Here is a 25,489-nt window from a genome sequence, read left to right as displayed (position 1 = left end):
GGGAGAGTGACAGCACTTAAATAGGGACAGAGAGAGTAACAGTAGGGACAGAAAGTGATATCAGGGACATAGGGACAGAGAGTGACAGTAGGGATAGAGAGGCTGACAGGAGGGACTGATAGAGTGACAGCAGGAACATGGGAAATGACAGCAGGGACATAAAGAAAGGTAGAGTGACAGAAGGTATAGAGAGAGTGACAGCAGAGACATAGGGACAGAGAGTTAGAGTAAGGTTAGAGCTAGTACGGTATGATTCAGCGTGCGCAATAAATGCTTACACTATAGACTTGTGCATTTTAAAGGGCTCTTAAGCCTAAAAAAGAGTAAGAATGGTAATCAAGATTGCCTTTCCATGGGAAAACTGTAAAATAGCTGCATTACTGTACTGAATATATGGAATTCGCATCTAGGGTGGGCAGGTGACATCCACTGATGTCAGCTCCCAACCCCCTGCACTGCATCACCGGTACATTTACATTGGAACGCCCAGCATTTTCATGGTGATGCCCATGAAATGCTGGGCATTACCATCAGCGTGACACCTCCCTGCCCCCGCCCACACTGCTAGGTGTGAGCGGGATGGCGAATAAGCAGTTTGGACCGCCCACTTGCACCAAATGGCTGCACATGTGCATAAATGTTTATGCGCATGCGCAGTTGCAAAACATTGCTCCCCTGTGTGAATGCTGAGAGGAGGGTTCCAACTAGAATCAGCTCCATTATCACCAAGTAGCAAAGCTGGATGAAACCATTTGAGATGCGAGGAGTCAGCACTAGGTGACACAAACCCTAGTGATGCCACTGTATTGCACTAGTTCGAGGGATTTGACACCTTGAAAATGAACCCCTTCAATGGCACTCCCGAGAATTCTCCGGGTTATGCTCCAGTGCGCAGACTGGCAAACCTTGGAAAATCTCAGGAGTGCCACTGCCTGCGCTCCATCTTGCTGGGCAGCGCCGCTGAGCGCTGAGATCCGTACTGGGCCCAGCTTCAGCAGCTGCCTGGCTCCTGCTGCCTGGCCGTGCCTCCTTCCCCTGGCTGTGTGCAGTGTGACCTTGTAACGTCATGCTGCACACAGCCAGATGGCCGGGAGCAGGGCCGGGCAACAGCTGATGGAGTGCTCAGTGGTGCTGCCCGGCCCGGAGAAATGCAGAGGGGGAGTTTAGGGAGCGCTCCCATAAAAACCTTGCCCAGTGGGGAGCGCTCCCTAAAAATAACCCTACCACTGAACGGTTTAATATTACTACAAAATTCCTTTTACCAGTAACAGTACTTTGTTCTCAAGCAGAAGTTTGTATCCGCTTCTATATTTAGACAACCTGATACCTCGTTGCCCTTTTCCCTTGAGGTTGATGCTTCTTCTGTTGGGGTAGGAGCCGTATTATCTAAGCATGCCAAGGATGGTCATCTTCACCCATGCGGGCTCTTCTCCCAAAAGTTCTCTCCAGCTGAGTGGCAACCAGCAAGTGGCAACCAAGAACTGTTAGCAATTAAACTCACCTTGGAAGAATGGAGATACCTGCTCGACGAAGCTACTCTTGTGATTACCATCATAACTGATCATAAGAATCTCCTGTACTTCAAATCGGCTCAATGCCTCAATCCTCTTCAAGCCGGGTGGGCATTTTTCTTCTCTCGCTTCTCTTTTAAACTCCCATTTTGTCCAGGTTCTCAGGTTACCCTGTCACGCTCCTGGGAGATAGAGGAAGAGTTTAGAGCTATCGGGTGATGCTCTATTATCAATCCTGTAGCATTCACAGTGGTGATAATGAACTCAACTTCTCCACCAGGTAAAAGTTTTGTGAAAGCTCCTCTTCAAAAGAAACTCTTACAGTAATCACATTCCTCCCGTTTTGCCGGACATTCCGGTTTTCAAAAGACCTATGCTTTTCTCTCCAGATCCAACTAGTGGCCAGAACATAAGAAGGGCATTACAGAGTTTATTTCTTTGTGCTATTAGTGTGCCCAGCATAAAGTGAACCGCCAGTCTCCTGCTGGTCAACTAATTCCTCTTGCCCTTCTCTCATTTGTCGATGGACTTCATCACAGTCCAACAAATTTAATACCATCTTGGTGGTAGTGGATCAATTCACCAAGATGGCTCATTTCATCCCTCTCACTGCCCTCCTGTCAGCTTCCAGGCTGGCCCAAGTCTTCATCACAGAAATGTTTAGACTTCATGGACTACCTCTAGAAATAGTCTCCGATGGAGGGGTCCAATTCGTTGCTAAATTCTGGCGAAGTTGGGTGCTGCTCTCAAAGTTAAGTTGATATTCTCTACAGCCTACCATTCTCAGACAAATGGGCAGACTGAGAGAGTAAACCAAGACTTTGCATTTCTTCGCATCTATATTTCTTCTCAAGACGACTGGGCTCAACTTTCATGGGCAGAATTTTGTCAAATCAATCAACACCACTCCTCTTCCAATACCATGCCATTTTATGCAAAGTATGGATTCTATCCTCGAGTACCTGATTTTCTACCTGCTGCAGATCTCTGGGAAAACATCTGCTCTGCTCTTCTAAAAGCATGCATCAGGTACAAGACATTTGATGATAGGAAACTTAAGGCTGTTCCTGTGCTCAAGCCAGGATATCAGGTCTTGCTTTTCACTAAGAACTTGAGACTCAGGGTACCTACCATGAAATTTGCTTCTCGTTTTATAGGTCTTTATAGGTCTTTCCAAGTGGAGCAAGTCATCAATCTAAGCTTAGTTGCATACAAGCTTAAACTGCTAAACTTCTTGAAAGTTCCAAAGACGTTTAATATATTGAACCCATTAGTCCTTCCATGCAAATCTTCCAAAGTCTAAAAAGGTCAAGACTCAAAGAGAAGTTGAGTATGAAGTTGCCAAAATTCTTCATTCTCGCTTCCGTTAGAACTAGAACTGGATTCCATGAGCACTATCTCCGTGCCTTTTGCCGCACAGCATCTACGTCTGCCTCCAGTGTGTTACTAACATGCTGATTGTCTCCTCAGCTCCTCATGTGTTTGGTCTGGTTCTCCGTGGCCTCCGGAGTTTACGCCATTGCCGCATGTCACCACCAACACAGCAGGCCGCAGCCACGCCATTAACAAAAGTACTTTCCCTCAACAGTCGTCTTCACTGTAGATGGGTGTGTTCTGCTGCTCTCCAGGATTCCAGCTCCTATACTAGCCATTTATCTTAAAGAGACCAGCGCCTACTATCTTCAGTGGTGCCGCCTGACTACTCCTTATGCTTCAGCGTTTCTTCAATCTAGTATCTCCTCAGTGCTATCATCAATTGTCCACCTGACATCGATTCACAGTTCTTCATCATCTATTCTTCAGCTCTTAAGCTGCATCATCGATTGTTGGTCCAACATCTATTCACAGTTCTCCATCAACTATTCTTCAGTTCTATCATCGATTGTTTGTCCAACATTGATTTTTAATTCTTCATCATCTCTTCTTCAGTTTTTCAGCTACACCATCGATTGTTCATCCAACATCCATTCACAGTTCTTCCTGATATATTCTTCAGTCCTCCATCTACATCATCGATTGTTCGTTCAACATTGATTCATAGTCCTGCATCATCTACTGTTCAGTACCACAGTTCCCCAATACTGACAGTTTGTTCAATATCAGTACCACAGTGCCAAATAATATTCCACAGTGGAGGTATATTACTCGAAGACACTGTGGTACTGAGCTGTGGTACCATTCTCCATCAATGGTGTGGACCCTGTGGCACATCACTGAGTCTGGACTATTTACCTCAGTTAAGGATTAAATCTTCTCTATCTCCATGTGGTGATTTATATATTATTTACTGTCATTTATTATTGCCAGTGTGGAAATACTATACACAGTTATTGTTATCATCTGCCGCTGTCATCATCTTGGGCCTTATTCTGATCGGTGCGGACTTTTCCGCATTCTTTCGGATGGCGTTTTTTAGCCGTCTGCGCATGCGTGGAGAACGCGACGCGCATGTGCCACGCATGGTCTCCGTACTTGTTCTCACTAATCCCGTACAGAACTGTGCACCGCATACATTCGGCCAATAGGGGTGTGTTATGGGCGTCATGCGGAAAGACACAGGGGCGTAGTTTCAAAGTGGGCTAAACTGGGCGGAAACATGGGCGGACACGGGGGAGTACACATATATTGGTAGGCGTGCATTCAGACAGCACGCCGAATGCACGCGAACAAAAAGGGAAGAAATGTGCGGTGTCCAAAAGGTTACTTTTGCTTTGCGGACACCACTCGGTCATGCGCTAGGCAATCGGAACGCCTAATCAGGACGGACGCACCTCAACCAATGTCACCTGAACCCAATACAATCACATACTTTACCCATGACTTGTTAATTACACGCTTCTCACTGCTACAATTGGAAGCATTGCAGCTTAAAGGGAACATTACATGCTGTCACACACTTTAACACTGCAAATAATGCACACAACTTAATAATATTAATACTAATACACATGCCACTTCTGCATGTCTAAATTAATACAGACATTTGTGGGGCCAAAATAACATTTATTAAACAAACTTTGGCAATAATTGAAAATACATAACAAAACAAATGGTACCATACCAGGACAAAAATTACATAATAAGGGAATAAATAGCCACAGCAGAATCATTGGGAACACATCAGGTGGCTTCACAACAAAAGTACAGCACCAACACTTCAAGTACAGCACACTGAAACAGGGCAACAGAGGAACCAAACATGACATTTGAACCGCGGGCAAAAGTGGTGACCCTGGGCACGGATTTGGACACAGGATGCTGACACACACAGCTCAATGGAAGATTTGGGAAGACATAACGGAGGAGATTAATGGGGACACAAGTTCATTTGCGAGCACGTTTGCCCCTGGCAGGCTCCTTGCCACGTGCAGCAGCTCTTCTGCCTCGTCCACGGCCAGAGTCAGATGGTGGCTCATGTGGAGCACGTGCTGGTGAGGGGGTGGATCTTCTTCCCCCTCTGGCAGCAGGGAGTGATGAGGTTGGTAATGCACCCGAAGCGGGTGACATTAGGGCCCTATTGCTGTTAACTAGCTCCACCATAAGTTCATTATGGCGGAGGAGGAGGTCGTTTTGCCGCAGGGCTTGATCAGCCAGCACCTGCAGGCTACCAGCAATAGCTTGGTGGCTGCCAGCCATAGCTTGCTGGCTGGCACTCATAGCCTGCAGGCTCTCAGCAATACTCTGCTGGCTGGTGGTCAAACCCTGCAGCACCTCCTCGGCCCTGCGCACCCGCTCGAATGCCGACTCTCCCTGCTGCACAATACTATCCAGCACACGGCCCCACATGGACAATTCAGCCGCAGACAATCTTGGCAGCTGCTGCACGGGCCTGCTACTGGGGCCAGGTGGCACAGACTCCACAACCTCCTCAAGAGAATCTTGACCAAGCGGTGGCGATGCTGTTGAACAAGAAAATTCAAATTACCACACATTCCATGCAACATTTAAAACATCTACTTATGGCCTGGCAAATAATTACCTTCAAGAGTAGAAGCCATCACTTCCGCTGGGGACTCGCTGTCTATAGTGCTCACCCCCCGGACCTCCTCCACTGCTATACAGCACTGGGCCATCTCTTCCAGGGGGGTGAGCTCCAGCTTGCCAGGCATGGGGCCAGCCCCAGAGGTCTGGCTGTGTTGCCACCGCTCGGTCAATTTCTTCTTGAGGTTGCCTTTGAAGTCGTGCCACCTGCAATCAAAGTGTACATATTAATACATGTAACTCCTCATGTTTGCTGTAGCACCCATTGCAATCTGAAACATAATACAACATGTGCCTACTGACACCAAACGTACTATATTCTTTTTTCAAACCAATCCTTAGAAGATACAAAAACAGTCACCCTCCAATAACTATCAATTCAATGTCATGGCCTACATGTCTGTGCGTCCAAGCAACGTGAACACCCATTAAACAACTCCATCTAATATTGAATGTAAACATTACTGGACTTGTCCTACTCAAATTTTACACACATGTACTTGCCTCTTCTTAACGTGCTCCGTCTGACGAACTTGTGGAGCCACTGCATTAATCTCCGCCGTTATCTCCTCCCAGATCTTCCATCTCCTTGTGTGTGTCAACTTCACCGCAGGACACTCAATTAAATCACGTGCCCGGGTCACCAGGATGTCAAGCTCCCGCGGTTCAAATGCCATGTTTCGTGTTGTTGGTTCCCGTGTTGCCCCACTGCGGCCACGGGCACGGGCACTGCCACTGCCACGGGCACCGGTTGCTGTACCTGAAGTGCTGGGCTGGCTACTCTGTTGGGAAGCCACCTGCTGGGTTCCCAATGATTCTGCTGAGGATGGCCCAGCTGCTGATTGGCCTGATGTTGATGGGCCAGCTCGGTCCTCTGGGTTGAGGGGTACATATGTGGTGTTGGCCTCCATGCGGGACAACAGATTCTGCACCACCTGCTCTTCCTCAGAGTCTGAGCCTGGCATGTTTGCAACAAGTGTTTGCCTTTCTAGGACCACTTTAAATACTATTTCTGTAATTGGCGTTAATCAGCTGCAAGCTGCGTTCCGTACGGCCGCGTTCCGTACCCCAGCGTCAACCGTGCGGCGCATACGGCCCGCCCCTTGGTGTGGCGAAATATTTCCAGAAAACCTGGCAAACTCAGTAAGTGTGATTTATTTGCTAAATGCAGATTCCAACACCAATGACCAAATACAACTGAGGTCAGACATGACATGTATATTTGAATGTACTTCTGTACTGTGCACTTGTTTGCTATGTAGTACCCATTCCATATGTCAATCCAGTCCACCACTTAGCCACAAGTAATCAGTGCTACCATACAAATCACAAGTGAAAGCACTCCACATTCAGGTTAGATGCTAGCTACTTTTCATTCCACCTCTGTAATATGGCCCAGTAGAAGGTAAGTGTACACATGGCTGCATGGGCTCATTTTGGGAAAAGGTCTGCCTTCATTATACATTAGCTGTTTGGTACCTTGTTGAGTTAGGTGTAAGTGTCTAGAGATGCACACTATTTCACCTGTTGCTTATACCCATGTTTGTGGAATGTTAGAGATTAGGTATAATATGTTTCCATCTTATTTTACACTGTTTAGGATGGGTGTGCGATGCAATGGGTTAGCCGTCTGTTCGGGCGCATACACGCTGTTAGTGTAAAAATGAACAATAAAGTTAATACCAAATATCACTCTGATCAACCAATGACAGCACATGATTGTTTGATGTGTGCCATTGCTAAGATGGCGGCTTATGGCAGAGCAGCACCCTTCTCTGCAGCCGAGCTGAAGACACTGGTCTCCGTTATGGAGACCAGGCTGGGTCGTGCGGGCCCATTCATCACCAATAGGCAGAAACGCTCTGCCTATGCGGTGGCCCGCCGGCGGATCTACGCCCGCACCCAAGTGCGGCGGACCATCGCACAGCTTGAGCGGCGGTGGTCCGACCTCCGGCGCAGGGAGCCAGAGAGGCTTCAGAGCATAAGGGCCAGCATTGCTCGATGTGAGTATTTCAACAGTAAATGTGGATTTGTACATGATTGCTTACCTGACATTATTTAATCCACTAAGGTCAGCAGCCTGATCATGAGTTAAACATGCCATACAATATATGAGTGCTACTTCCTGATTGACACCCTGTAATGGTCATAAAATATGTTATTGGGGAGGATTAATGCTTGTGATGCTTACAATGGCCCAAATGTCACAGCATACCTGCCATGTTACAGGCTGTGTTTTGTAAAGGCCACTGAGGAGCTGTTTGCATGTACAAGTATCAGTACCTCTAACCTTTGCATTTATAGGTTGATAAGGCTTATTACAAATTACCACTAATTGGCACTTTTTTCATTTTTCCCAAACACAGCACGTGCACGAGCAAGGCAGGCCCGGGAGGAGGCAGAGGCAGGCCTGGCACAGGAGGAGGCAGAGGCAGGCCTGGCACAGGAGGAGGCAGAGGCAGGCCTGGCACAGGAGGAGGCGGAGCCAGCGATGGCCGAGGAGGAAGCGATTGAGGAAGGGGTGGAGGAGGCTGAGTGGCCAGTGGAGGCAGAGGTGGCAGCCGAGGAGGAGGTCGTGGCGGCCGAGGAGGCCCAGGAAGAGGGGGAGGATGAGGAGGCCTGTGTGGTTGACCAGGCGGCCGAAAGTGGTATGTATACATAAAGATTCGTTCTTCCTTTTGTCATCCACTATTTGATATGTAGCACTGTTGATTCAAATGTGTTTGAAAATACTATAAAGCCAAACAACAAATTGGGTAGCAACAGACACACTTTGGGGTTAGATAGGGTGGCCAAACCATCCCTTTCATCCTGGACACATATTAATGACACAGGTTGTGCGGATGGCTTTCAGGTCGAATTGAAGTGCCACTGAACCTGTGTAGTTAATCTGTATCCAGGAAGAAAGTGATGAGTTGCTCATGTAAGGGTTACATGTCCCTGCTGGTTGCATACAATCTGTAGGCTCATATAGGTGAGAAGAGTTTACTGGCGAATGATCTTTGTTAACTAGATTCAGTATGGCATAAATGGAGTATGGCCAGGCGTGGCTTAGACTGGAGTAACAAGTGGTGAGTGCCCCTGGGCCCTCCTCTAGCTAACCACCCCCTGCGGTCTGCATGTATGTTTTTCACCATAATTGTGTGTTGATTTGGGCTTAGTAATGCTTTTGAGCATGGGAGTGGGTTAGTGCTGCAGCTTCCCCTAACTGGCATTCTGACAATGATTTCTGGAGCAGACCATCAGCAGGCAAGCCATGCTTGATTGCACAAATGTACTGAGCATTCCTGAGAGTTGTGTAACTCCCCTGCCAGGCTCCATCATATAACAGACACTGAACTTTGTTTGCCGAATTGTGATTGGTGCAGCGCGTGGCATGCTTCTCAGAGCTTAGTCATGGGTGGGTTTGGATGGAGAAGGAGCAGTATGACTGTGAGGTGTTCTACAGAGTAAAGGGTAGAGGGCCAAAATCAGGCTTTCCATGTAGTATGTATGCATGTATGTATAGGTGTATGTCTCATATATATAGGTAGATATGTGTGTATATATATATATATATATAGTTATATATATATATATATATATATATATATATATATATATATACACACACACCTCGCAGAATGCATGTTTAAAATGTAGCTTTGACTATGTTAAATGTATGCATGAATATCATTAGTCATTTTTCATTTTTAATTTCCTCCACAGATGAGCCTGCCCAAGCAGAGGAGGGTCGCCGTGGGGCCCTCCTGAGACTGAAAGGCCTGATGAGCCAAATGATTGTGGAGATGGACCGCATAATTGATGGGGAATTTTAAATTTTGGGTTGGGGCAAGTTATTTTTGAATAAATCGTTATTTAAAGTTCAAAGTTGTCAGTGTTTTTTTCTAACATGCTAAAGTATATGTGTAAGTTGTTTAAAATGTTTAAAATAAGCAAAATGTACATAGTGTATCTAGATGTATGTTTGGGTCACATGCTGTAAGGGTTAATGTGTGTCATGAATGTAGTAGGAATGTGGGTCAGTATAGATGAGCATTTAATTGATTGCAATTGCTAACAATCCCTTTTTCAGGAGGTTGCCTAATAGCCTAAGTGGGTCATGTGATCGCTGTGTGTACTCAGTACAAAATTGTGTTGGATTGTGCGTAAATACTCCGCATCGGGGCGTACGGACAGCTTTCCGTACGTTCTCACGCGGTAAGACCGTGCTTGTGCGGGAAGACCGTGCAAGAATCTGTACGTTTCCCCCGCACACGCACGGTTTGTATGTCGTCCGTACACACGCCCTGTTCTTAAAGAGTGACTCCGTCCGAATGCGGAGGACACGTGGGCGTTTCTACGGACGATGCCCGCACGCTGCCGCACAGCGTTGCGTGCGGCCCGCACCGTAACAATTCGGGAATGTCCGCACCGATCAGAATAAGGGCCCTTGTGTGCCTAAATAAAAGACTTCATTTTATTATTACTTTGTTGCCCTGTTCCGGCTTCAGGCATTTTTTTACTACATCAGGTATGTCTAGCATCCTCTGAGGGCTCCTAGGTTTGTGTACTCATCTATCCCTACGTCTGAGGCTTCCTAGGGTCCACCTCAACCCTCAGGCGTGAAACTTTCCTTCTTACTGCAGCAGGTAAACTGGGCTGAGTTCAGCACGGATGGTGTAATGGTTAGCATTACTGCCTCACAGCGCTGAGGTCATGGGTTCAATTCCCACCATGGCTCTAACTGAGCGGAGTTTGTATATTCTCCCCGTACCTGTGTGGGTTTACTCCGGGTACTCTGGTTTCCTCCCACAATCCAAAAATATACAGGTAGGTAAATTGGCTTCCAACGAAATTAACCTTAGAATGTCTGTGTGCGTGTACATGTGGTAGGGAAAATAGGGCCTTATTCTAGTTCACTCTTTCTGACAAAATCCTTCTTAGATGGACATAACCATGTGCAGATGTTACTAGTGCAGAGAGAATTAGATTTGGGTGGGGTTTTACTTCAAAGTGAGATCTATATTGCAGTGTAGAAATAAAGCAACCAGTATTTACCCTGCACAGAAACAAAATAACTCACCCAAATCTAATTCTCTCTGCACATTTTACATCTGCCCCCCTGCAGTGCACATGGTTTTGTCCATCTAAGAAGGATTTTGCCAGAAAGAGTGAACTAGAATAAGGCCCATAGATTGTAAGCTTCACTGGGGCAGGGAATGTTTAAATATTCTCTGCAAAGCGCTGTGCAATATGTATGCGCTATATAAGAAACTGTGGTACTTGTTTCCTATCTGGGCGCCCACTAAGTTAATTGCGCACCATGCTATTCTCCGTAGAGAAATCGGATCGCATCGCATCGTACACATACACGATATTGAACGATGCGATGCGATGCGATGCGATCCGATTCGATTTCCCATAGGAAACAATGTTAAATGGCTCAATTTAGCCAAATTATCATAGGAACAATAGTAAATGGGCCAAAAACACCCCTGAACATTGAAATGTCCCCCCAAAAGTAGTTGACGCCACCCCGCCATCAACGTGAACCCGAAGCGTGGCGAGCGCAGCGAGCCCGCGAGGGGCGGCGGTACGCGTCCTCCGACCTTTTCATGCCCTACTATCCACATCGGCGTGGAGTGAGAATAGAATAGTGTGGCGAGCGCAGCGAGCCACCGAGCCCGAAGCGTGGCGAGCGCAGCGAGCCCCGCGAGGGTACGCGGATACCTTCACAGGTAAACGCGTCCCTTCGCGGGCTTCCCAGGTGTCCGCGTCGCCCGCGAGGGGACGCGTATAACTGTGAAGGTATCCGCGTCCCCTCGCGGGGCTCGCTGCGCTCGCCACGCTTCGGGCTCGGTGGCTCGCTGCGCTCGCCACACTATTCTATTCTCACTCCACGCCGACGTGGATAGTAGGGCATGAAAAGGTCGGAGGACGCGTACCGCTGCGCTCGCCACGCTTCGGGTTCACGTTGATGGCGGAGGCGTAAACTACTTTTGGGGGGACATTTCAATGTTCAGGGGTGTTTTTGGCCCATTTACTATTGTTCCTATGAGAATTTGGCAAAATTGAGCCATTTCACATTGTTTCCTATGGGAAATCGAATCGGATCGCATCGCATCGCATCGTTCAATATCGTGTATGTGTACGATGCGATGCGATCCGATTTCATTACGGTGCCGTACGTAGAAAACCTGGGCGCCCAGATAGGAAACAAGTACCGAAACTGTTAATAAATAAATAAATAGCCATTTTTCATTGACAATTTTCAATTGATAAAAATTAAGTAGGTTGAGTGACTAGATCTGTGTCCAGTGTGGTCACACAATTAGCACAATCTGATCAATCTATGTTTGAATCAGCTTACATACAAGGAGTAGCACCAAAAAGAAAAAAAAGAGCTAGGGGGCTTTTCACTTGGGCCTGGAACTGTTAAACCGCCACTCTGCCCCCTCCTTTTTGCAAACCAGGGCACTTTGAGTAGCCTCTCTCCCTAGTCCAGCACACAGCACATGTTGCTGTGCACATGGGTGGGGAGAGCAGCAGCTGCAGAAGAGTCAGTCTGCTCTCTCTCTCTCTGCATAATGTGTGAAGGGGTAAGTGATCGTATGTACCATCCCTCCTCCTCTGCCCCCAACTTGTTCACCCATTTGTCCTTGTGTGGCCACACAGGACTTAAGACTTTTAATATTTCCTAATGAGGGGGGCTGGCAACACCTCCCCACATTGGCCTCACCCCTTCTCGGTACTTGGCCACAACACAGCTAATAGTGCCACTGCATATGTCATGTGTAAGGGTTTGTGACCATCCTAAATAAAAATATCTCAAATACCCTCCCATTTGGGATTTCTGGACAATCCTAGAAAACAGCTGGTTACTACTCCCAAATGTTGACTGTCAACTAGCGTACGGCAAGTGATCAAAACATGCGCAGTCTATCGATAATCATCGATACCTCTTCTCTGATAAAGGAGAATGCATTTACCCCTGTGCACCTGGTTTAAGTTCAGGGCTGTACACTCCTGTATACGTTACAGCAAAATAATTAATGTGCGTATCATATGTACAAATTTATCTGTGCAATTCATAATGGCAATATTTTCTCAGGTAAGAACCAAATTATCATCCCCTGGATATTAACTGACAATCCTCTCAGGCTTGGCTTATTCATATATAACTGACTCATAATGCATATTAATTATGGTTTCTGTGACAGAGATGAGATGCGTGCCCTCGCTTACACCACCATGGATGTAAGTGTAATCTATCCAGTCTTAATCGCTGGTGATCCATAATCCTCTCTAAAACCCTGAGACAGAGACACTCAGGAGCAGAGGTCGATAGGACACTCACCCTGTCCGTGGGACTGAGCGAGCTTTGTAGGTGCTTGAGCATCTCTCCTGAAATCTTGCATCTATTCTGCTCCTCTCTCTGGTGGCTATGCAATAACTTTCTCATCTACCCTGTGCCATGCTGGTGATGCTCCAGGCAGAATGTGTACAACGGTTATGGTGCTCAGTACCCTTGCTGTGCTGCTGCGACGCCACTTCTCCAACAAGGTGCAGCCGTAGGTATTCCAAGAGACTGGCAACCAATATTTACAATTGAGAGTAAGCTGGCATTTGACACTCAAACATCTGATAAGCAGCATTACCACAAACCACACAGCACCTATCATTGGCACCTGTTTGATAAATACTGCTTTGGAAGTAATGCTTCATTAGCGCTTTCTATTAAATTTACTGTTTAGTCCATTCCACTTCAGAATAAAGTCATCAAGGTATGCAGATCCTTATGATCTTCTAGAAACAGACATTTGAAACATTCAATTACTGATCTCTCTTGGCAGGAGCAATTAAAAGATGCGGTGGAATTCTAAGGACACAATTCCCTTACCTTCATGTGCACTTGTTCAGCATTTGGTCATTATGTTTGTGATGACTTTATTATCATCTTTTAGACTTCCTGAAAGAATGGACGATAACCCTACTCGTGGGATGCAAGTGGCATCAGCAACATCTAGCGGGTGAGTTACATCCCAGTGTGGGCACATAGTAGGGCATGGGATTATTTATTAAGATGGGAGTTCTATTAAAGACAGGATGTTGCTATGGGCAAACAAACAGATTCTATATATTATCTTCTAGAAGGTGCTAAATACATATGTAGATTCTGATTGGTTGCCCAAAGCAACATCCAATCTTCAATAGAACTATCTTAGTAAATAAACCTTAACAGAAATGAGTTCATTGCCTATAATAAAATACTGTGTCTTCTGTGTTATTATATACAGGGCTGCAGGGAGCTGATTTGGAAACACTTCCATGGTCACTCTTGGGGAGGCTGAGCAGGTAGAACAATGTGAGTACAATCAGCTTGATCTGGGTTTATTAGGAATAGATTTGGGCTGTGTAGTGTGTAATCATCGAGGAAAGCTGCAGTGTCCTGCTTACTGGTTGCTGCCTACAAATGTAATGTGTAGTGTGTTAGAAAGGCTTTTTATAATCTCTTCATATCTTAACTAGTTTCTGTAATTCGGGGCTTGAACACTTAGATCCTTTATGCAGGTTGCCAAAATCCTCTAAATTGCATATAATGTTTCTGTGGGAGCAGGTGGCACTCTGGCACAAATCCCACCTGGCACTGGTGTATTCTTACATTCCTGCATGTGGCAAGTCAGAGTCTCTAGTGCAGCACCCTGGGAAGATCAATGATCCTTATGGCTCTATTAAGTGTCCCCAAGTCACGACAAAATCTTGAGAAATGTAATGCGAGGAACTTGAAGCAACAAAGGAATCAAGTGGACACTTTATTCTGAGCAGTCTAGAACTTTATGTTTCCACAGCAGCGAGTGAGGTAAAAGGTTTACAGGGACAAATGCTACAATCTGCATTCACTGGCACAGCGTCTATTCATGGTAATATTGAGGGATTGGGGCATAGCCAGTAGCTCTCAATGCGCTGGCCATGCCCCCCCCCCCCCCTTAGTGATGGGAAAGGGGGTGTGGCTCACTTTCATAGACATACCCACAAGACCACGCCACCTTTTCTGTGGCCACGACCCTTTCAGGGGCATCTGGACGCTCGTTGAAGTCCTGCTTCACTAATGGAAAATGTTGGGAGGTATGCAATGTCATTTAGGATTGTTCTGTATGTGACACCTGTCAACAGTCACCTCATGTTGGCATTTTTGCATTGACATTGTGAATGTCAACATTATGACTGTAGATCTTGTACACAACACCCATTTCATGAGAATATAGGGCCTGATTGTTGGGTGCAAGCTGATTGTGCACGGATTCAATTCCCCCCTAATTCTCAAATCCGAAAATATGTAAACTGAGGTTTAAGTATTCAATGCCTACTTTGCATATGTAAGTGCACCTTTGGATCCGACCACTCCACCATCCATGTACAATTAACTCCTCAAGCAGCTCCTGCCAGGTACAGAGTTTCTCTTTACCTTTATTATAAGTTTCTAATATAGCGCAGTAAATTCTATTGCGCTTTACATTTGGAAACAGCTATACAACAAACTGTGTATTTACAGACGGTAAAAAAGGTAGGATGGCCCTGCTTACAAGTTTACAATCTAGATATGGACATGTGGCTGTGGTTCTGTTAGCATACTTAAACCAACTCATGGCCAGCGGTGGCTGAAGTGCAGATGCAGGGTGGGGATTGCTAAGCACATATAAGCATACATGGATGTATTATATGTGCTTGATGGATTTCCCAGGGATTTGCAGCACTGTGGCAGAGACCTAGGGTTAGGTGATGTTGAATGAAGTAAGAGTTAAAAAAGTATATAATACATATATATAGTTCTGTGGGATGGTCCGGCACTCGGCTTACCAGTGGAGCTGCTCCGGTGCCTTCCACAAGGGTTCAAATAGAGGTGTGCTGCAGTAGTGGCACTCACGGAGACTGGTAACTACTGTATGTTGAAAAAGCTTTTTTATTTAAATATCCGTCCTCTCATACAGACTGACGTTTTGGGGACCTACATGCCCCGTTTTCAAAGTGAGAGAAATATATATATATATATATACAGTATATCATACCTCCCAACAGTCCCGATTTTATCGGGACAGTCCCGATTGTCAGGGCCTGTCCCGATGTCCCACCCGCGGGCGGCAGTGTCCCGCGTAGTGGGGGGGCTGTTGGGAGTCCCCCCTGTCGGCTGCTAAGCAGCGGGGAATAGACGCTGTGCGCATGCGCACAGCGTCTATTCCCGCAGCCAGGGGGCTGGGGGCATGGCTAGAGGCTCACAGAGCCTCTGGGTCATGCCCCCATAGCGGCAAAATGGGGGCGTGGCCTCGCGAGGGAGCCGCGAGTATAGGCCACGCCCCCGAAATTAGGCCACGCCCCCTCCGGCGCGAAGGAGCAGCGTGACAGCGTCCCGCATCGAAGAGGACAAAAGTTGGGAGGTATGGTATATATATATATATATATAATATGCTGGTGGTGGCAGCACTAAAATAAAGACACTGACAACTCGGATATACCGACGATTCAAGACCTAGTGGTCCCTTTATCAAGGTGTAGAAGACCTTGATAAAGGGACCACTAGGTCTTGGAATGTCAGTATATCCGGGTTGTCAGTGACTTTATTTGAGTCCTGCCGCCACAAGCATATTGTATCCAAAGCCAACCCCGGTGGGTTGTTACTGCAGGGGGCACCGTTGTATTAACTGTATCTACAGCTGACCTGACGGAGTGCCGCATCTATCAAAATTTGTGTATATATATATATATATATATATATATATATATATATATATATAATTTCTCCCCCGGCCGGCACTCTATTCTATGCTTCAGTATTTGCGTCCGGAGCTCAGTCACCCACACAGGTGTGTGGTAATACAGCTTAGCATACCGACGGCTACTACGGACTATTTCGAAATAACTTTACACACCAACACTGGGTCAAGTCAGCTGACTTGAACCAGTGTTGGTGTGTACAGTTATTTCTAAATAGTCCGTAATAGCCGTCAGTATGCTAAGCTATATATATATATATATATATATATATATATATATATATATATATATATATATATATATATATATATATATACACACAGTCACACTGCAGAGCACAGCTCTATTGTGTTGGAGTTTAACTAGCCCTTATACTATCTGCCAACCTTGGATAGTAATTGCAGCTATGTCATTGATTTAAAGGAATTGTTGAAAATTAAACACTGAAGCTCCTTTTATTGCCTGTGAAACAACCTCTATGTTAATGTACACGCCACACTCAGAACTGAACAACCCCTGATGAAGTCTTATATTGACAAAATGCGTTGGGTTCTTTGCTATTGTGAAACTATTCCATCTATTCTTATAAGTGTTGAGCATATCGTAACAGAGGATTTGTCATAAGTGAACATTCATTCACATTAAACATTCTCAAGGATTTTGGGACTTTTTGTTGATGACCCTATAAGGTTATATTGAATAAGGATTCACACCATTGGGCGCCATCTCACCATTGTTGTCTCACCATTGTTTTATAGCAATATATAGAAGCGATGCTGCCAGTCTCCTCTCTGGCCTTTTCCCGAAGAGGAGACTTTAAAGTTGGCAAGTATGGAACACTGGCCCTGATCGCTCAGTACACATCGCTGAAACAGTGGCGTAACTATAAAATTTTCTCCCCCCACCCAAAATTGTCTCTGGTGCCCCCGTAATGCCCCTTACACTATACGCCACACACCATAATGCCAATTACACATTAAGCCACAAACCAACAATGCCCCTTACCTATTGTCGGATGATTCCCAATCTAAAGCACCTATGATAACAGTGAGATAGGGTTATGGAAAGAAGCAGAGGGTGACAGGTAGAGTGATAGTGAGAGACAGTCAGTGGAGGGGAGAGGCAGAGGGTGGCCTGGAAAGGAGACACTGCGATAGGTGGTCATTGAGGTGGTGGTTGACAATGGGCTGGTAGGGAATGAGGGGCAGTGAGATAGGGGTGGGAGGGGGGACACTAGGCCTTAGAAAGGGGACACCAAGCTGAATGAGAGGAAGGGGGACATTGTGACTGGACTGGGTAGGTGCAGTGAAGTGGTTGGGGAGGAAAGGGGGGGAAGGGGGGGGGGAGACACTGGGCTGGCATGAAGACGTCAGTAATGGGGGCATTGGTGGGAGACCGTAGAATGGATCAAGGATAGACAATGTGATAGGAACACTGACCTGGGTTTGCTGTTGGTGTTCCATTCATGGCATTCCTGCAGCAGCATTGTGTACTTGCACAGCCTCCTGAGCAAATCCGGAGCTCTGTCTGCTGCTTGGGGGATCTGGCAGGATGATGAGGTGACTGACAGTGAATACTGCCTCACACTGGTGGCGCTGTACACGCCAGCAGGTTCATTGAGAGTAGAAGAGACGATGTGGCCTGCCCGAGCGTCAGTCACCCACCATCAGGAGAGGATTTGCTGTACACACAGCAGCCTGGGAGCCTCTGTTTCTCTGATGCTAGTGAGCATGTGATCAGAATCAGAATCACTATATTGCCAAGTTTATCAATGTACAGCATACATAATACACAGGGAATTTGTTTCCGATAACCACTGCTCCCACACAGTGTACATACATAACAGACCAATACAAAACAGGATAATTTCAAGGGAAGGGCATTAGGGTTGTATTTAGATTCATGTGTCAAGTGCCGAGATTAGCACAATGGGGTGGAATCACTGACCTTTGAGTTTATTATGGAAGTTGCTTGGGGGTAAAAACTGTTTCTGTGTCTGGCTGTCCTCGCCAGTTGAGAGCTGTATCGCCTCCCAGATGGCAGTCTTCTGAACAAGTCATGAGCAGGGTGGGAGTGGTCACTGATAATTCTTTCAGCAAGTTTTGTGATGAGGCCAGAGCCGGCTCCCGATCAGCACTGGCTAGCGCACTAGTAAAGCAGTTACGTCTGAGTGACAGGATGAGTGCGGGGCAGCGCAGAGTAGCGCTATGTGGGCTACTAACATAGGGAAGGGTACTTGTGTAGTTTCACGGCGCCAGCATGGCACCGTGCTACTTCCGGGTTCTACGCTCGCCACAAACTATGTTAAAAAAAAGTAACTTAACTCCATGCCAACATGGATAGTTCATACCTCCACTTTCCATGTTGGCATGGAGTTGATTCTAAATAGCGTGGCGAGCGTAGCGAGCCACCGAGCCCGCAGCGTGGGCGAGCCCCACAAGGGGACTCAGACGCACGGCGCCATACTGGCGTCGTGAAACTACACAAGTACCTAGGGAAGTGTAAGTTAAGTATAGCCACGTGCTGGCTTGTTCCCCTCTCTTCCTCCTGCCACATTAGTCTTCTTAAAGAGACTAGGCAGACGCTGGTGCCAACAGCACAGCACTGTCCCAACACAGTAGACCTCACACACTACACACACCGACTTCAGGGGCAGGACAAGCAGGAGAGTGAAGAGCAGCGCCAGTTCTCCTTCCGTGCAGCAGTGCCTCATTTATTGTCGGCGCTACTCGCAAACCACGCCAGCATTGGCTCCCCCAAGCCGCCGCGGGCTCTGCGGCAGCGTAGTTACGCCACTGGGCTGACACATCGCTGTGCAACGATGTGTGCTGACCGATCTAGCATTGCTGAGTAAAATCTCTACATGTGTAGGGTCCATAAGAGAGGAAAAGGAAAAGATAGGATGACGATTACGTCCCACCCTCCACCATGATACACCCATGGATCGCGGAAGCGGTCTCATGTAATAGAAATGTTGTATACAAAATGCATACGCCTTGCACTGTTTTTTTTTTCTCAAATGCCACCTCTGATTCAGGCCCATAGTTTCCACTTCACATCTTGTATCCAGCAATATAGCAGACATATGACAATGTTGGAGAATAACAATTGGTCACACTGAAGCATCCTTATATATAATAGTGAAGATTGGATGCACAGTATGTAATGAAAGCTACTGGGAGATGTAGCAGGGCATTATAGTGATTTTGTAATGGTCTTACTGTATCACACTGTGAATATATGCTATTTCTTTTGCAAAAAAAGCTTGAAAATATAACCTTTAATTAAGAAAGGTTGTGTGCTGGAGCCATTTTTTTGTCCACATCAGGTGTATTACAGAGTAGGGAAAGGGACCAGGACCCCCTCCTCCCCCCTGCATTAGAGAGACATGTAGGGGGGAGGTGTGGAGACTCTGCAGTCCAGTCACGCTGAGGTTGAGCTCCAGAGCGCATTGCCTGTGGAGGCAGAGCATGCTGGGAGATGGGGAGCAGCGGGGAGCTGTGTGCTGCTGCTGCTGCTACAGCAGATTACAAATACACAGCATCAATCTTCATTGCGGAGGAAGAAGGCTGTATATGACAGAGATATACATCACTCCCCAGGCTTTTACAACAAACATGTGCTGCAGATGTCAACATGACCATATATTTTTATACTTACACACAGTATATGCATTCAGACCTCACTCATATACACAGAACACTTAGCAACATCCTTTTCAAATGCAAACAGATGCTTTGCTTCTTGTCTATATGGTTGTGCGGTGATAGAAATAGTTAGATGGTAGGAATATATAAACTTTCCAGAAACTGTCACAAGGCCCAAAGTTGACTTTTCTCACGTGATGCATGTAGATGCTAAGGTTTTTTGTAGTTCTCATGTTCAGCAGCTTGTGATGAGTGTAGCATAATCTTACACCATAGGTTCCCAAACTCTGTCCTCAGGAACGCAAACATAATCACAAGTAAAATAATTAGCTCCGCTTATTGATCTTTTAAAATGTGTTGTAGTGTATTGAGTACACCTGTGCACCTGCCGGGTAACTTTGAAAACATGAACTGTTGAGCCTGAGAACCGAGTTTGAGAACCACTGATTCTGACTGTATAAAGCTAGCCGTCTTTATAGGCTCAGTTGCATGGTTAACAGGAACAAAATTATGTTTTACATTTTTCTCATTCAAATGATGTGTTAGCATTCATACAGTCATGGGCATGTAGTGAGTATTGTTCTATTTATGTCAGACTATTAGTTCTACTTCTTTTTATAACCCTGTCTTATATCTACAGGTCTGGTGTTTAGGTGTCTGCCTTCCATAGTCACTATGAAAAGTGAACTGGTAAGTTCAACTGCATTGTAGGACCATGCAGCAAACCTCTGAAGGTTATGCCAGGATTATTGTTTCTGTGTTTGCGTGTTGGAAGATTGATTATGTATAATGCTACCAAATAGAAACAACAACAATCAGTGGCTGTGATTGAGAATCTGCAGGGATATTTCTATGTGTATACGGACACTAGCTCGACATACAAACGGTGAACATGCATTAGGTTGACACACTCAAAATGTTGACATGGGCTTTCGGTCGACAGGGTCAGTGAATTGACACAAGCATTAGTTCGACATGAGGAAGGTTGACAGTCAAAAGCTCGACATGGGTTTTTCAATTTTTTTTTGAGCGGGCATGTGCCAACAGGTGGTATAGCGTGGCGAGCGTAGTGAGGCACCGTGCTCAAAGCGAGCCATGCGGGGGGACGCGGTGCACTGATACGGTATCCATGTCCACTGCGTCTACATTTGGGACATAAAAAACCTGTGAAAAACCCATGTAGACCTTTTGACTGTCGACCTAATGCACGTGTTGACCTAATGACCCTATCGACCTAAAACCATGTCGACATTCTGAGTGTGTCAACCTAAGGCCTGTCGAACCTTCGGTGGTCGACCTAATGCATGTCGACCTTCCTGTGGTCAACCTTATGATCCAGACCCAATTCTATGCAATGTGCATGATCCAGTAGATTGGTCAACAGTTATTAGGTCGACCACTACTGGTCAACATGTAATAGGTCCACGCATGAAAAGGTTGACAGGCTTTAGGTCAACGTTGACAAAAGGTTGACTTGAAAATGGTTGACACTGCAAAAGGTCGACTTGAGTTTTTCATTATTAATTTATGTTTAAACTGACTTGTTCTTACCTTCTGATCCTAGTGGGCATTAGCGTCAGATTATAATAGTGTGCCTGAAGCATGACAATTTTCACCTCAACATTTTTGCTTGTGTTGACCTTTTGTCAGTGTCAACCTAAAGCCTGTCAATCTTTTTCATGTGTCGAGCAATAGTGGTCAACCTAATGTTCCACACCCGCAATGTGCATCACTCTCACACAAACTTCTACGGCACAGATAGATATTACAATAATAATGGTACTCCATTATGAGCAGGTAGTTTGCTCATGATTATATCCTGTAATATATAAAGAACCTTATTACTACATATTACTGTAAAGAAAGAGTTTCCCCTACCTTTAGAAAACTTTTTAATAGCTCTATGTGATTATTTAATCCCAGTGACCATAATCACCCAAGCCCCCAAATGTTTTTGCACCATAGTTACCCAAGCCCCCAAATGCTTTTATATTAGTGACTGATATCTTGGCAGTGTCCGGTGACAATAGTTTCATTAGATCATTACCAGAAGATTATAGTAAATATAATATGCATAGCGGGATCTTCTTTTGGATGTAATTGTTTTATGATTGATTATCCAGTTCTGTATATTACTGTCCTGAATGTAATAAATACACCTGAACATTTAATCTCCTATTCCTTTTCAAAGTGTGATTATCTGGACTGTGACCTTTACACTCAGTGGGGGCCTTCTCGGCGCTCCTGGACCTCCTCCAATTCTGCAGCAGGAGGAGAGCTGTAACATCATTCATACACAGGGATCATGGCAATATCTAAACAACCCTCCTGACGCCCAGGCACATGAGAAATAACAAGGACACAGGTCACTCACCCAGGTGACAAGTAGCAGATGGCTTTGTCTTCAGAGAGATTAAAGGCTTTTCCATGTACTAAAGTTACTTGTGTGGATTTGTTCCTTAGTGGGGAGGGCTGTACTCACCATGTCATTGGCACATATGCAGCACAATAATCACAATTAACCAGCCTGTATTCTTATAGTGGAAACAGGACATTTTTAGGGATATTACAGTTTTGCTTGAGCAGCAACTGAAGAGTTTTCAGTATACTGTAGTATACAAAAAAGGCAACTGCAGTACGTAATATATATATATACATACCCTCCAACATCTGAAAGGTAGAATTCGGTACACAACCAGAAAGGGGGCGTGGCCAAGGGCAAAGTGGGCGTGGTCATCGTAAATGGGGCGTGGTCATCCCCTTTCCGAATGTGTGGGCATTTTTGAATAAACACGTAGCCAATCAACACATTATATATATATATATATATATATATATATATAAATTGTGCCCACTCACTGTGTGCCGCTGAACCGCGCTCCCCGCCAGCTGCAGGTAAAGTACCAGCCAATAAACTGAGTCCTGCCATGTTACAGGCATGGGGCAGTGTATGGAGCCGCTTGCTTAACAGCCAGCACACGGAGCAGCAGCATCGCCGTCTACCCGCTCCCCACAGACACAGGAAGGAGCGTTTAACTTTGTGATCATAAGGACAGCACCAGTGCCCCCGTAATCTCATAACTAAGATGAGCCAGAAATAAGGTGAAATTGAGCGGTATTATGGGAAATACACTGATACACACCTCTCTTCTATACGCTCATTATATAGCAGATACATACAGGAGAAGATAAAGAATTATGTCCATGCTACAAAGGGGCTGTTGGTCATGTAGTCAGAGGGTCCTGCCACCTGTCCAGCACAGGCTTACCTGGCTGATAATGCCACCCCTACATGTCTGCAGACCTAACAGCCGGAGCGTCTTTACGTTATTCTGTACTGTACACAGACACAGGTTGGTGCATTGGTGCCTGGGAGATGTAGTCCCGTCACTCACTCAAGCACAGCCGCTTGCTCAGTGACATCAGTGACCAAAGACTACATTTCCCACAGTGCTGCGTTGGGTAGCATGGAGTTTGAGGAGGAGGGCGGACTGGTCCATGTCGGAGCTGCCTGACGTCAGCGCGACGCACAAGCTGCACCGTTAGGAATACCTGCCGGGGCCGATTGCTGGAAATCGGTACATCGGTACACTTTGATTTTTGCCGGTACAGACCGTTAAAAAACGGTACTGTACCGGCAAAATCGGTACAGTTGGAGGGTATGTATATATATATATATATATATATATACACACACACACACACACATACATACATACACACACACAAATGCTTCATCATGTCTGCCAGTCTGTCATTGTACACGTGGACTAGTACACTCTGTCCTGCACAGGCTGGAAGGTGCTCCCATTGGAGATATTCTGACGCAATCGCAGAACTCACATGTTCACTCATAAAATGATTTTCATCATATTGACTGAGGGCGGGATGTTCTAACATGCGCAGCCCCCCTTCGCCGGCCACCACATTCTTAATAATCGCATATGCTCTAACATATGCGATCATTAACGCAAGGGACAGCTCTTGCGATAATCCGTGGCGGATCCCTCACACAGCGCTGCGGTAGAAAGCACATAGGCTTCTGCAGGGAATCGCCAGTTTTAGCTGGCGATTCCTTCCGCAGCGGTGACACTGCGGAGGGGGACAGAGCATACGGAAATTACAGCATTTCTACTTTAGAGAATCTCCCCTTGAATCTTAAACAATGATTTATTTAATGTTTTTGTTATGTAGCCCTTTGCGTGCCAACATCTCTGTGAGAGATGTTAAAAATATCCTCTAAAAAATGCTAGCATCGCTCACATTTGTTATATAAATTCAAATAAAAAATGTGTAAAAAAGAATATATTACCTATATAAGGTAAACATTACAGGTCACTATGATGAATAAAAATGCTTACTTGGCAATTTTCACACCTATATTGGCAAATTCACTTGGCACTCATAGTGTTAAGCACTTTCAGTCCAATAAGAGTGTAGTTCTTCGTAAGTATAATTATCCATGTGACAAGGAATCTGTGTCTGTGTGTGGTTTGTGCATGTGTATATCATTTAAAAGTTTATACCATGCATCTTATTAAATGATATGCCTTAATCATTTCAAATGTATTGCTGTTAGCTTTCCAGCTACCATTTAAATAAGCATACAAAGACTATTTTCAAGATATTTCCAGCCTACACATGAGCTGGAGATGTCATCATGTATAATATCAATAGAACATGAAAATATAGTATTATATAACAGTAATTTAGGTGTCTGTATCTCTCTCGCTTCCCTGTTCACTAGGTAACCTTGGCAGGCAGCAGACTGACTTTTTTTTATTCCTAGATGCGAAGGTGTTTCTTATCTTAGCAGAACTGTTTGGAGAAACTGATGTATTTAAATTTGGTTTCTTTTTCATAAGCTGGGTACACCGTCCAGCTGTTGTACCTTCTACCATGCAACCCAGTGATTCTATGATGTGATATACACATCCAATGGGACGTTTCAGTGAACAAAGGGCAGTTACAATGGATCGGCAGTACATCTATACAATGTGTATGATATATCATTCCGATATCCATGGGACCAGTATTTCTTTCTATATCTTATAGTGTGTACCCAGCTTTAGCCTCAGTTGTTGTACCACACAAGCATTTTTGCTAGTTAAAGAATCTAAACCAGGCATGTTCAACCTTTGGCCCTCCAGCTGTAATGAAACTACACATCCCAGCATGCATTTGCCATAGTTTTAGGATACCCTAATAGCAAAACTGTATCAAGGCATGATGGGACTTGTAGTTTCGCAGCAGCTGGAGACTCTCAGGTTGGACATGCCTGGTCCTAAACCATTCAACGTTGATATTTTTATGTTCCTATATGTAAAATGGAAATAAATTCCCAAAAGCTCTTCAATCACTTAGGAGGTCTGTAGAACACTGAAATCACTGTTTTGTACAAGTGTTTAAAGTGCATAATACAAATCTTCTCCAATTGAAATACCTTATATTTATACAGACTTTTACACATAGCATTTTGAGCACTCATTATAAGCTTTGATATTTAAAAGAGCAAAACTTTTCCAAAGGCATTAAAGAAAATCTGGCATGAACAACTTCAATGCTGGAAAAACGCCCATTTGACACCACCCCAGACAG

The 25,489-nt window shown here is 45.4% G+C and overlaps 1 protein-coding gene and 1 long non-coding RNA gene across 2 annotated transcripts in view; one reads left to right on the top strand and one right to left on the bottom strand.

Annotated features, from left to right (window-relative positions):
* The window catches only part of CYGB (cytoglobin), a 120,498-nt gene extending 102,661 nt beyond the window's left edge, over nt 1–17,837 (bottom strand). Inside the window, exon 1 of the mRNA XM_083147838.1 lies at nt 17,684–17,837. Coding sequence (XP_083003964.1) covers nt 17,684–17,730 — 47 coding nt within the window. The 5' untranslated portion in view covers nt 17,731–17,837. The remainder of the gene's footprint in view (nt 1–17,683) is intronic.
* LOC146008491 (uncharacterized) lies at nt 13,777–22,277 on the top strand. The gene is made up of 3 exons (XR_014444516.1): nt 13,777–13,839; nt 20,532–20,581; nt 22,083–22,277. It is a non-coding gene; the product is annotated as an uncharacterized LOC146008491 (long non-coding RNA).
* Nucleotides 22,278–25,489: the final 3,212 nt, after the last annotated feature.

The sequence above is a fragment of the Crinia signifera genome, chromosome 6 (genome assembly GCF_055691185.1).
Source record: "Crinia signifera chromosome 6, ASM5569118v1, whole genome shotgun sequence".
In the NCBI taxonomy this organism is placed as follows: Eukaryota; Metazoa; Chordata; class Amphibia; order Anura; family Myobatrachidae; genus Crinia; species Crinia signifera.
The sequence above is the reverse complement of the archived record's forward strand: the minus strand, read 5'-3'. Positions and strand labels throughout refer to the sequence as shown.